Source organism: Pleuronectes platessa, chromosome 1 (genome assembly GCF_947347685.1).
Source record: "Pleuronectes platessa chromosome 1, fPlePla1.1, whole genome shotgun sequence".
NCBI classification, from domain to species: domain Eukaryota; kingdom Metazoa; phylum Chordata; class Actinopteri; order Pleuronectiformes; family Pleuronectidae; genus Pleuronectes; species Pleuronectes platessa.
Window position 1 is genome coordinate 7,705,068 of NC_070626.1, and position 13,808 is coordinate 7,718,875.

General features: G+C 37.9%; 2 protein-coding genes across 3 annotated transcripts in view; both read right to left on the minus strand.

Annotated features, from left to right (window-relative positions):
• Positions 1 to 13,808, minus strand: part of LOC128442232 (adhesion G-protein coupled receptor G6) — a 34,087-nt gene that overhangs the window by 11,241 nt on the left and 9,038 nt on the right. The gene's annotated exons all lie outside the window — the stretch shown is intronic.
• Positions 62 to 9,554, minus strand: LOC128442273 (adhesion G-protein coupled receptor G5). Of its 2 annotated transcripts, none has more exons than XM_053424666.1 (14): positions 9,418 to 9,554; positions 8,839 to 8,900; positions 8,602 to 8,668; positions 8,296 to 8,437; positions 7,426 to 7,545; positions 5,937 to 6,062; positions 5,728 to 5,773; positions 5,503 to 5,597; positions 3,990 to 4,105; positions 3,444 to 3,712; positions 2,937 to 3,033; positions 2,501 to 2,630; positions 1,202 to 1,358; positions 62 to 705 (listed from the first exon to the last, which is right to left on the minus strand). In XM_053424666.1, exons 1-14 carry the CDS (start codon positions 9,423 to 9,425, stop codon positions 617 to 619), a joined length of 1,524 nt encoding a protein of 507 aa, XP_053280641.1. In that variant the 5' UTR covers positions 9,426 to 9,554; the 3' UTR covers positions 62 to 616. The 2 variants fall into 2 exon arrangements, with proteins under 2 accessions (XP_053280641.1, XP_053280634.1); XM_053424659.1 differs by having other exon boundaries at positions 73 to 705; positions 8,764 to 8,900; positions 9,418 to 9,545.

Below are 13,808 nucleotides of genomic sequence, written 5' to 3' on the forward strand. Positions count from 1 at the left end.
TTCAACAGAATTATGATATGTAAAAAGACACGATGAAGCTCTTGTTAAATCTCAGATTTTTTGACAGCTTTTAATGAATCTGTAATGTTTGAAAGTGACATGCAAGCTGCATGAAAATACTGTACACACACTGTCATTGCTAGAAATATATTTATAGAAACCCAACCGTTCCCACAACAAGCAAGCATTGGCCCTTCCTTTTAGTTGTACATCTTAGCAACTTCTTTACTTCAAACTGTTTTGCCCTATGGATGGATAAGTAAACACCTCACCATAAAGTATAAACACAACAGGGTATGTTAATGAAAAAACTTTAAAACAGCATGGAAACTGAGAAATAAAATATTTTCATAATTAAACATCAGAGTCACTTACATGAGTGGATTTCAGTATGTACATTTGTTTAATTATTTGAGTATTACACACAGACACACACACGCACCCACACGCACACAAACAAACACACACACACACACACACACACACACACACACACACACACACACACACACACACACACACACACACACACACACACACACACACACACACACACACACACACACACACACACACACAAACACACCGCACACACATCTTGCTATATCCTTCGGCCTTAGCTTTTGGTGCTTTGTGTTACGCTCACAGTCGCTGACTTTCTGTTCTTTCTCAAAGACATCACAGACCACAGGAAGATGAAGACACCTGTGCGAGTCAAAGGAGGGAAAGAGAAATAAAGTATTAGAGCAGGCACAGGAAGAGATGACACAGGTATGATGCAAATCATTCAAATGTGCCACTGATAAACATCTAACTGTTGCACGTCAGTCCAGTATCCACAGCACGTAAAATCAAATATTTTAGAAATATGCAACATGAATTCATTACAATGCAGATGTGACTTCTGGTGAACTTTTTCCTTTTTCCTGTAATAACATCAGTTTACAAGTGTTAATGTCAACACTCTGCATGGTTCCGGGTCCCGAGACTTTGACCTTCTATTTATGACACACATGGATCACAGTTCCCGCTCTACAACAGTTGGTGAAGTCCCACCCTGCTGTGCCTCATCCTGAAGTCACCTGATAAATGTCCCTCCATTATAGGTGGACAACATACAGAATGTGCTGGGTGCCCTGGTCTGTCATATTTGCAGTAACATCAGCCTGTAATCGAGCAAGTGGACACTGGATGTGCTGACCTTGCAGTGAGTTCAGGATGCAGAAGAGGTAGAGGCCAGGAACCGTCAGGGAGCCAAATGAGAATAAGACCAGGCCCCAGGTGAGGCCGAGCAGAGTGGTGACACCCAGCAGGGTACAGGTGTCTCGCTTGGCTCTGTCAAAGTCAATCGTCCCAAACTGTCAGTTAATAAGAGATCAGAAAATACCAGTTAGAGACCATGAAATGGAGAATAATCAGATAATAATAAATAAATAATAAGAGAGACAGTTGTGATATAATTGTTAACCTATTCAATCAATCTAACATGAATTTAAGGTTGTCGCAACAGCAAAGCTTGAACAACCCGATGTATGCATATTGATTAAAAAGGAAATTGATCATTTCTTTAGACACATTTACATACTTATGTAAGACCTATTTTTTATATATTAGATTGACATAGGTATTCAGACCCTTTACTCAGTCATTAGTTGAAGCAGCTCTGGCAGTGATTAGAGCACAGAGTCTTCTTCTGTGTGACCTGACCAGCTTTGCACATGTGGATTTAGAACTTTCAGTGAACCTTAACCAGTCTCCGTCCCTGCCTCTAAAAACAGTATGATGCTGCCACCACCATGCTCTCCTGTTTGGATGGTATTGGAAAGGTGATAATTAGGGCCTGGTTACCTCCATATATGGCAATTAGAACCAAGGCCAAACCGTTCAAGCTTGGTGTCATCAGCCTAGAGACCTCACATTCTGGACTTTCATGTGTCTTTCACCGAGGAAATGCTTCTGTCAGGCTTCTGTCACGTAAGACCTGTGGAGCTCAGCCAGATTGACCATCGGGTTCCTCGTCTTATTTCTTACTGAGACCCATGTCCGCCCAAAGATCAGTTTGGGCGGATGACCAGCATTAGAAAAAGTTATTGTTGTTCTAAACCTTGTCCATTAGAATCACAGAGGCTCCTGAGAACCTTTTTTGGAGCAGAACTGTTTAGCCTTCCCCAGATCTGTGTCTCAACACAATCCTGTCTCTGAGCCCTGTGGGCAGGTGCCACAGGTGTAATCAAGGTGTAGAAACATCACGAAGAGGATCAAGAAACATGGAAGGCAAAAGATGTACAATTCAAGTGTCAAGGATCTGAATATGAATGTCAATATGATTTGAGGCTTTAGGATCATGAGGCTGCAACATAAAAATGTCAAAAACATAAAGGGATTCATTGCATATGTTACAATATGTGGCGTTTTAATGCTCCCCTCAAAAGATTACATTTGATAAGTCTAGTGAATAAATAAGACAAAAGTAAACGTAGCAGTGCAGATTGACCCGTACCTCTTTACTATGGTGGAGACTCACAACACGTCTGACTGTCAACCCAAACATGATCATGTTAAAGATGAACACCAAGCCAAATACTCCCATTGTAGTCACCACTTTTACTATGTCGTTGGCAATATAGCATCTGTGAAGAGAAGGAATATAAAAGCAATTTTAGCTCATATGCTGAAAAATCGAATAATCTGTAATTAAAACGAGACTAAAGACACAGGTGACTAAAGATGTCGCCAAATGCCATGAAATATACCCCTAGTGAGTTTCAGAATTCAGTGTTTCAATTTGAAGGGATGAGCTCGGACACACAAGTTTTGCACCCAAAGTAATGGAATTTCTGTTTCTGTTGTTAATTTGAATGTCAAACACACAGAAACTCTGTATGCAAATTATTAGTCTAGATTATACATGCAAATGTGTCCCACTTCTCTCTTACATTGCAGTGCTGTTGGGTTCAGATGAGTTCAAAGCAACGCGACCATAGGCGTCTCTGTCTATGATGACCACCAGGGCCACAATGATTGCAGGAATACCTGCAGGTAACACACAGATTCAAGGTTCAGTGTGTAGGATTTAGTGACATCTAGTGGTGGATTTGCATGTTGCAGCTGAATACCCCTCATCTCACCCTCCCGTTCCAGACATGAAAGAGAGCCTGCAGCCTCCACTTGTAATACAAATTAAAAAGGGTGTATAGTTTGTCAAGTTACTGTAAAAAATATAGCAGCCTCCGTTGAGAGGACAAGCTCCCAATGTAAATATAAAATATTTTAATATAAAGGCCTCATTCTAGGGTAAAAAAAAACCTAGAATTGAACCTTTGAGAAATTGAACACACATTGAACCTTTGAGAAATAAATTAAATCCTCAACTTAAATGTGCATTCCCCCAATTTTTTTTTAAACTGATGGTGTAGGTCCGGAGCCCTGGTAATTCTACTCACCCCAACCTACGAGAGCGAGTTTGAGCATGTATTTCTTGATGTAGATATTGAAGACTTTGACTATGAGAAGGTAGATGTGGAAACCCTCCAAGGCCATCCAGCTGAATGTGGCCAGCAGGGAATAATGAAGAAATAGAGCCATGTACAGGCAAAGCCCGTTGGAGGACTGTGCTGCCACTATGTGACTGGGGAGGAAATGTAGGTTGAGCAAAATCAGCGCAACAGCCAGGTTGACGTGGATCTTCATGGAGACATCTTCTCTGAGCTTTCTGTCAAACACAGGAGAAATGATCTGGGTTCAGCATTACCGTATATATAAACATGTCTGGCAATGAAATTCAGAAAGTGGTGAAAGAAATGAATAGTGGAGATGAAGAAAAAGATTAACAAGGGAGGGAGAGTAGAGTAGAAGAACCTAAGACGTGGTGGAAACAAGGACAGAGGGATGCCACTGTCACTGAAAACATGTAATAGGGAAGGATAGATTAAACGTAAGAAGGGATAAAGGACACTGAAACACAAGGAGATAAAGAAAGAGTAAATAACCTGTTTGTGATGAAGATTAAAACAGTGAAGACCAGGGCAATGACAGAAAGACTACAGCCAATCTGACTAATATATGTCAATATCTCCTGGTCCAAGTGTGTAAGGGGAGCAGACACCTGTGGAGAAAATACACAGGAATTTTGACTTGCTGTATTTCTATTATTCCATTTAGTCAGTCATGTAAATGCAGACACTAGATTTTGGATCAGATTATTCAGCATGGCGTACCGTTACTCAGTAAATTTATCTAAAATTTGATATAATTGTTTAAGATGTTTGCTTGCTTTTTTTTACATCTTATCTTATATGCTGCTTTTTTATTCCAGTAACTTCCCATCACTAGGCATATTGGATATTACGATTTACATACAAATTCTATCATTGGCTTTTAAGTTACGTTTCCCACTTCCATCTGAAACATACATAACATTGAGAAAACCAACTCTTCTGCCACCTTGCATTTATATGAAATCTCAGGAATGTTCATATGGAATGCATGTAATATGAGGGAATGTGCTGGGAGTTTTTACTCATATATTCTGGGATTACCCTTAAAATCTTAGATCACTGGAAATATGCCAAAAAAAGAGATCAAAGTATGATAGTATCGATTTCGATTTTCTTTTTTTTGATCCAAAACTTTACATTCTGTATATATTTCCTGGAGACCAGAAGTTTTACTTACTGACCAATCTGATCGTGATAGCAAATATGATGATTACAATTTCCTGTTTAAGGACGTAATCTGTTTCTTCTCTTTTGTTCGCCATTTATTTATTTTTAAATATCATAACCTGTATCAGAATTGCAAGTACCCCTTTTTGGTTTAGTATTAATAAGTGAAAAATAGCTATATGATCAATACAATGCATTGCAAATAACACTGTAAAGATTGCATAGGTAAACTTTGACATAGTGAATAAATTGTGGATTTTGCTATCAATACTTAATTTGTTACATAAGTGATTAGTTCAATGCAAGATTACGAGTAATTAGGCTTTACAGTGTTGTATTTCTGCTTTTGTAGAAAAACTGTGTAGAACTTGATTCATTTTCTAACTCTTCCGTCCTCTAGCGGTGGAGTCAAGAATGACACTGTGGTAAGATTGAAATGCAAAATACTACAGAGAAATGGACGCTGTTAAGCTGAAGAACACAACAGAATTGATGACATAATAAATTGCATATTCTCTACAAAATCATCCTTATCACAGTGTGCACTAAAATGCAGATCATATAGTTCACTTAGGATTGTTTTAGATGATGTAGGAGTCATGTCCCATGGTGACTCACTATATACTCTATTTGTTCTTTTTTAGAGTACAACACTGTGGTTTAAGTTAAGTATCCTCTGTTGTGCCAAACGTTTGTGATTTCTCACCATGCTATTTTTTAATAGTAAATTTGCTGTATTTATTATATGTTTCACAATATACAATATGTAGAAATGTTTTGCTGCTGGAATGCAGCCACGATGAGGTACCAGTCACTTTGTTGTGAATGTCTCTCCTACCATGAGCACGCCGAAGTATGTGAGGTGATCACAGGAGCAGGTGATGTGTTCCTGACCACGCTCCCAAAGGGTTACACAGCCACTACTGCTATATGCTGCCAAGTCAAACAGAGACAGACCCATCCATTATGCATATGAAAGATTTTGTGTCAGCTCTACTTATAACATGAAGAAATAATTGTCGGTTGTTATTACTTATTTCTAATGTGATGCTTGTTTACTCACCATGTGTTGTGACATTGTAAAACACACACCTGGGGACTCGGATCTCCTTTGACGATGACAAACCAGGTTCACAGTAGGTTAACAATGTACACATTTATGCTTTTTATACATATACAAATATAAACAAATATATGCTGTATTTGATTATAGGCCAATGCAGCAGACAGATCAAAGTAACTGAAATCTGTGAAATGAAGTTATATAGTTACATTTATGCCGATATTAAGATTCATGGTGATGTTGACAGGTTCCTGTAGTCCTGAAATCTTCTTATGACGCACACTCAGGCCAACCATTGTGTTCTCATACAGTTCATCTGAGGCTCCTGATGTCGTCTATAGTACAACATACAGTCCATGAGTTTGACAGTTTATCACTACCCTTTACAACCGGTAGTGTCAGAGGGAAAATGTCATCTTGTCACACTGTTTCATATCAGCTGTCATTCTAGGGAGAAGTTGTGGTTTACATTCACTGGTGCTAACCGATGTAGTACCTTTCCTGATCTTGTATTCAGTTACATTTTGCAAGTCACTGCAGCAGAGAAGAACAAAGAACAGTTGGTTCCCCTTACAAAAAAATCTATGACTGCATTAGGCGATATTGCAGCTTGTTACAAACTGACACCTCTTTCATGAAAGATGTGTCTGTGTGGTTGTTGGACAATTACGCATAAATGTTGACTGAGCCATTCGCTTATACAAAAAACTACCAACACTATATGTGTGAAATCAATATGGAATTCTCTTTATTTTACAAAGCAGGTATAAGTATCCTAAGTGTCTGCAACATTATGTGGCGATATTTGGAATTATTATTAATTATGAAAATTAAATGAAATGATGAAACAAACTATCAACAACTGGGCAAAACAATTTAAAGCCTCTATTTTAAAACCGATATTGATTTTTCTAGATAATTGATGCTACCTAAATCTCGAACTGAAATGGAGGACCATACTTGACTTAAGTGTAAATAAATACATAAATAAATGAATAAATAAAAAAGGGAATGAATAAATAAATACAGAAATAAGCTTCTCTGGTCACATCTGCTCAGAGATCAGCTGCTTCATGATCAGAGCAGAAGCTGCAGGTGGTTTGTACCGAGCTGGAGTTTCGGTTTCCTCCTTCTCCTCTCGGCTCGCTCATTGTGCTCAGTACAACACCAGACGTGATGCTCACAGTCAGAACTACTGACACTTAAATCATCCCAATAAAAAATAACCTTAACTAACCCTCTGAACTTGAACTAGTTCATTTTAAGTGTGAACTGGCTCAACGCTGCAAACAGCTACTGGACACCAGTCATCATCGAGAGGCAGAAGTAGAAGGGCTGGATCATTACACTCCTGTGACCAATCCTGCATGAGACTGCGGTTAGGCTCGCCTTTTAATTAGCATACGGACACAGAAATGTGGAAATAAATAAATGTGGAAATAAATAAATGTGGAAATATATTTAAGACATTTATGTATACATTTCTGTATCTATCTGTGTTTTTATTTATTTATTTCTGTATTTATTTATTTATTTCCTGTTTTTATTTATTCATTTATTTTTGTATTTATTTTTACATTTATTTATTTATTTATACTTAAGTCATGTATGGTCCTCCATAGAATATATAGTGTTAAATAGCAATTCAGATGTTTCTCTACTACATTTTACATATGTTTGTGTATTTGTGTCTCTGACCATATTTGTTTCAGGCCAGGTAAGCAGGCAAAATGCAATTGCGTTTTTTGGTCCAGCATCCAACTCTCTGGGCAGTTGAACATTCACTCTGGCGTTAGGGATATTCCTCTCTGACGATGCCTATACATCAGAAGCACGGTGCCAAAAACAAGAAGAGAAATAAATTGTTGTATGTAAATGCAACTCATTGAGATAGATTCGTATACATTTGTATTTTACATAAACTAATAAAGTACACTACCTGATGTCTAAACACATAAAAGCTTGTATCTGTTACAAAACAAGTATTTATATTAAACAAGAATTTCCTAGAACCGGCTAAACTTCAGTACAGTTGCGCTCAATGCAAATGTCTGCATGCAAATATGCTCACAATGAGTCAAAATGGCTGATGTTTGGGGGCGCCCTTAGCTCGGTTGGTAGGGCGTCCCCCCCATGGGCCTCGGCCAGCAGCGGACCCGGGTTCGATTCCAGCCCGCGGTCGTTCTCTGCATGTCACTCCCCTCTCTGCCCCATTTCAACTCTGTCTCTAAAAACTATCAATAAAGCATAAAAAATGCCAAAAAATAATCTTTAAAAAAAAAAAATGGCTGATGTTGAGTATGGACACCACGTTACTGTTAGCAAGTCAATATGCAAAATGAAACATTAGGGTGTGAAACATTTCGCTAGAAGCTTTAACTTCATGGTGGAATTACAGAGAGGAGTCATAGGATCGCCAGAGAGCAACTCATCATTTCAAAAGTGTGAAAGTTAAAGAATTTCAGCACATAAAACGGTTGTTGAGATATTTCTCAAGAGGTACAAGTGGTAGACGTTGCCTTCTCTACATGGCTTAAAATCTCCAACTCAGACTGAACACATCTTTACCTCATTCTCGCTGGCTTGAATTTTCAGGCCTTTGAAGGGGCCATTTGGCTTCTGCAGGAGAAACGCCACATGAGGGAAAGACATGTTCATATTTCTATCCACGTCGACTTCCTCAAGAAGGTCTTCCAGATCCAGCAAGATCCTTGTGGAAATGGACAAGCAAAAATAACTCATAACACAAAATCTATTATTTTTTATTACTAAACCACAAACTGCCTTAATGTTAGATCTGAATATTACAAAAGAGTTCGAACAAATATTAAGAAAGACAACAAATATGATTTGATATATAATTAAAATATTTACTCAGTAATGTTGTAAATTCTTCCTCTTTTCAAAGTGTCGCTTAGATCCTTCATACAGGGTGCGAGATCTGAAATACGAACAAAACATTTGTTAATATTCCAAATATGTATGTGTGTGTGTGTGTGTGTGTGTGGGTATGGGAGGGGGATAATATTGTTTTACCTCGAGTTTGGGGTGTTAATTGACAACAATAAGCTATTCCCTTATTTTGTCGATAGGATCTACATTTCTTTTTACCATAGCCGATGTTATGAGACACCAAATACAGGAGCAGCCACCAGAGGAGCCACCACTTTGTCCTGTGAAGTGGACAGAATTCATTTAAAAAGAAAGCCTGACTTTCATCTTTCGATGGACATATGAAATTTAATAACACACAATCAAAGGGAACAATGACAAAACTTCACAGGTGATGTGCTTCAGCGATAGGCTCTCCTCAGAAATGCGTAAGAAGGGAATGCCATAATTCAACACTGCTGTACACCAGAACCAAAGCAGGAGGATATTTTATTCAAGAATACTGCTGTGTCATGCATCAAATATATTACAGATAGTAGTAGATTTACATGTAGATTTAAAAGTAAGACAAGTATTGAAGCTTTGTTACATGTCATGATAGAAAATAGATATTCCAACTGACTTTAATGTTGAATATATAAATAAATGCATTGAACCTTTATTGATCTTAACTTTGAACACATTACAAATAATTACAATAGTCACTTCCACACAATTAGTTAAAGAACCATCACACATTCCTAAAGTCAGTGTCAGTATAGGAAGTTATGCCCTAAAGAGAATCAAAACGTAACTCACCTCTGCATGTTGCTGAGTTTCTGACGAAATAATTTAGTCTGAAGAGAAAAGCAGAACACACATGGTGTGACAGTGACACAAAACCAAGTGAGGAAACCTGCTCTCACCAAAGAGCTTCATGGGAACTTAAAACAAATCATGCATGACATTCTGAAATAAAGAGAGGAAGCAGAAACAGACAGAGGGCGGACAAGAAGGTGTGTCTCTTGGCTTTAAATCTACCATAAATATTTTCTCACTAGCAAATCTTTTTTGTTTACATATTCAGCTCTAATTCACAGATTTGATTAGATGCTAGTTTATCCTGAACTTACAGTTAATTTCCTGATATACACTGCACAGCACTTTATGGCAGCATGTCACTAGTACAACCAGCAGAGGAAAGAAGAACATTACAAAATAATCGAGGCAATGTCAGTTGAATACAAGCATTTAATTCAATGTGATTATGTTGGGAGGTTTTTCTCGACTCTGTCATTACGCGAATGAAAGCTTAAACCGACACCAGGAAGAATCAGTAATTTCAAAAATCGAATGTCACTGTCAAAAGTTGAGTCTCCTGGTCATTGTGTCAACTCAACAAATTCTCATTGTAAATGAAAATCCTCATAGTTTGAAAAAATCGATTCCATAGTGCTTACTTACAACATACTGCACAACCCCTCCCCTCAGTCTATCTTTACATTTAATTTTAGTTTCCCTTTTTATAATTTTTACATTCATACTACATTTACACCAGAGCAAATTCCTTGCATGTGTAAACCTGCTTGGCAATAAAACCCGATTCTGACATCCGTGTTGCAAATCAGGTTATTCTTATCCCCAAGACTTTCTATTTGTCATTTGTGACCTAATGGAGGAAAAAACGTAACAAAACTGTTTCTTATTAAGAATAGAAACAAAATGCCAGAGCTGTGTGAAGGGTGTGGTATTTGATAAAGAAATGTGTGCCAATAAAGAAATGTGTCCACTAAAGCACATACTGTATCCATGCAGCAAATAGGTAACATTCTTCAGATTATAATGGAATCTTTGACGAAAACTGACATTTCTAGTTGTTGAACGAGATGTCATGATAATCATTTTCCTAGTTAGTAAACTGGGAAAACAATGAAATGGCGAGGGATTAGCATTAGGACATACTGTCACAGACTGCTCACCTGGATAAAAAGGGACCGGCAAAGCAGAATGTCTCCCACAGAGCAAGTGTTGATCCTCATGGCAAACTGGAATAACCCGGATGAAAACACAACCTTTTGTCAAATCATCTTTGATATTATCGCTGCCAACTTGCACCAAGGACGTCATTTGGAACCAGAGTCTGTGCATGTAGACCACCTTACCAGAAACATTTGCATTAGAACATACATCAGTGTGAAGAACTACCTTACATGACAGACATCTTTTTATTATTATTATAACTGTTGTTGTTGTTTTCATTATTTTAACTTATTTTTTTGGTCCATGTCCCATCCACTATAAGAGGTGGGGTTCATGACCTATACTGCAGCCAGCCACAGCAAGACGTTTTATTTCACTTTAGGGGAGCTGTCATGTCATCTAATCAACCACTCACGCGCCCTCGTCCTCGCTGAATGAGAAATGACAAACTATACAATTCAGACACAAATATTGATTATTTAGTAGCTGTGGTGCTTATGATTTCCAGTCAACTCAACACCTGCTTCCTCTGGCCTTCGATCAGAATTTAATTTATTCAGGTGCTTCCTGGGATCATATTGACTACCACAAATATTTCTTAAATGAATTATTATGAGTAATTCAAACACAGGTAACTGTACACTCAGCTGTTAGTTTATTTGGTTTACGGGATTATGTATGGTCCATGTGAGAAATTGTTGACAAAGTTAAAGACCTGTCAATATAATACAGCAGTACAACTCAAGGGCACCACACATTTTGTCCTCTAAAATAATAATAATGTTGAATCAGCAACTCGGAAACTATGACCACAAAACCTACACATAACATCCTGATACAATAATCATCACAATGGGAATAATGGTGTAATGTGGAGGTAACGGTGCAGTTGTTTATCATTACTGTCACATGGCAAAGAATGAACCAGACATATAATCCATGCTGCTACTGTGAAGGGTAACCACTTCGCTTCGGTGCTTCAGCACATTTCTACCTGTAGGTGTGTCTCAACACAGTTACAATTTCACATTGGTTAGCCAATAGTGTTTTTATTACAAATACTGAGTCAGTTGTACTTTCCGATCCACAGATCATCCACGTCTACACAAAGCTCAGCGGGGAGCTTGGCTGCCAGTGTCTGTACATGTACCTGCCAACTGAGCTGCTGGTGGACCTGCTCCTGAAGCCGTCAGGTCAGGAGTTCATCCTGAAAACCCCCATGGAGAACAGGCCCAGCGGGTGGGCCGCGAATCCCGGGTGAGACTCAAGGCCAATTTATGCTTCTCCGAGTCCGTTACGGCGAACGGACGGACGGATCGGACGGACACTTTTTGATTTATTGCAGTGTTAATTTCGTTGACGAAGACGATGACGAAATATATTCGTTAACGACCTTTTTTCCATGACGAAGACGAGACGAAGACGTAACGAAAACGAATCTTTGAAAATAAAAACTATGACGAAATCTATTTTAATTTTCGTTGACGAGACGAGACGAGACGAAAATGTTGGTGGTTGACTAAGTCACAATAATTTTTAAAACATCATCGTATCAGGCCGTCATGAAGTATCAGGAGCGGGCGAGTGAATCTGTGTCTGTGTGTGTGTGTGCCTGTGCGCTCCCAGATAGCGCTCCGGTCCGTAGCTCCGCCCCCCGCCTCGCGCCATCGCTCAGAGAGACACAGTGAAAGCAGAGCGCGTTCTCGTGGAGCAGCCTCTCAGTGACCGACTGCTTCTTAACTATGGAAACAGTGAAAACCAGAGTTTCTATGGTCTCAGCTGCTCAGAGATCAGCGCAGCAGCTTCTTCATCAGAGCAGAAGCTGCAGTTGGTTTGTACCGATGTTCAGTTTCTGTGTCCGGCTCCAGTCTGACCTGCTCTCCCTTTTTGTTTTCACATTTAAAATTAAATATATATTTTTAAGCTATTAGGCTGCAGCTATATGTTTTTATAGAAAAGGAGTTTAATGTGGCTATTAAATGTGACTAAAACTAGACTAAAATGGAATTAGTTTTCGTCGACTAAAACTAGACTAAAATGTCATTTGTTTTCGTCGACTAAAACTAGACTAAAATGGAATTTGTTTTCGTCGACTAAAACTAGACTAAAATGGAATTTGTTTTCGTCGACTAAAACTAGACTAAAACTAAGAAGGATTAAAATGACTAAAAGGTGACTAAAACTAATATGCATTTTCGTCAAAAGACTAAGACTAAGACTAAATCAAAAATAGCTGCCAAAATTAACACTGATTTATTGTTCACCGTTGCTGAAAACAATTGGGCGCCAGAACAGTAGGTGGCGCAACGGAAGACGAGCTTTTAAATAGAGTCAGCACATTGTCCATTTCATCCAGGAGACCATTAACTTCTGGGTGTGTTTGACGTGAAGTAAACCAACACTGTCTGCATGTTGAGTTTGTAGAACAGAGGTATAAATCATATTTTAAATCGATATTAATAGGTTGATCTTTATTGGTATTTTATTTATTTGTATTTGGAGGATTGTCTGTTTTACTACATATGACCATAAAGACTCTTAAGTGTTGAATAAACTAAGATAACTTATGTTGTGCAATAGTAGGAGTAGATTTGATGTTGGCTAATATTAATAATCATGAAATATGATTATTAAAATAAAATGATTTATTAAAAATAATTAAAAATGTTAAAGCTATTAATTAAGAATAGTAAAATAATTAATTAGAAATGATACAGTTATCCATTAATAATAGTTAAATAATTAATGAAAACAATAGAATTATCAATTAAGAATAATACAATCTGTAATCATTGCTTATCGTCGCGGGGTACCACCCTGGCTACAGGGACCAACAATTCAATCTTTAAATATCAGTCTCAAATGATATAAGTTATATTAATAATCTCAATGTTTAATATTAAAGATTTTATAATAAACAATGAAGGATTTTAAGTTCGAGCACAGGCTATAGTAATCCAGCTGTATTCACATACATATGCACAAATAATCACAGAAATACAAATACTTTAATTACAAAAGTATTTATTAAAGGGAAATAAAGTTAATGTTATTCCATGATTCTTCATTTAACAAACTCCAATATTTTAAAGATGGCAACAGCAGCAGCAGCACTTATCACAATTGTCACACATGTGATACTGAGTATCTATGTGTGTGTGTGTGGTCGTGGGTGTGTCTGCCTGTCTGTGTCTCAATGTGTGTGTGTGTGTGTGTAAGAAAGAGAAAGG

Excerpts from the sequence above, each read along its gene's own strand:
- LOC128442273 (XM_053424659.1), bottom strand. Across the intron at positions 4,106-5,502 it reads CATACTTCGGCGTGCTCATG|GTGTCTGCTCCCCTTACACA; the intron begins GTAGGAGAGACA and ends TTTTCTCCACAG. Across the intron at positions 3,034-3,443 it reads ACTCGCTCTCGTAGGTTGGG|GTATTCCTGCAATCATTGTG; the intron begins GTGAGTAGAATT and ends TGTTACCTGCAG.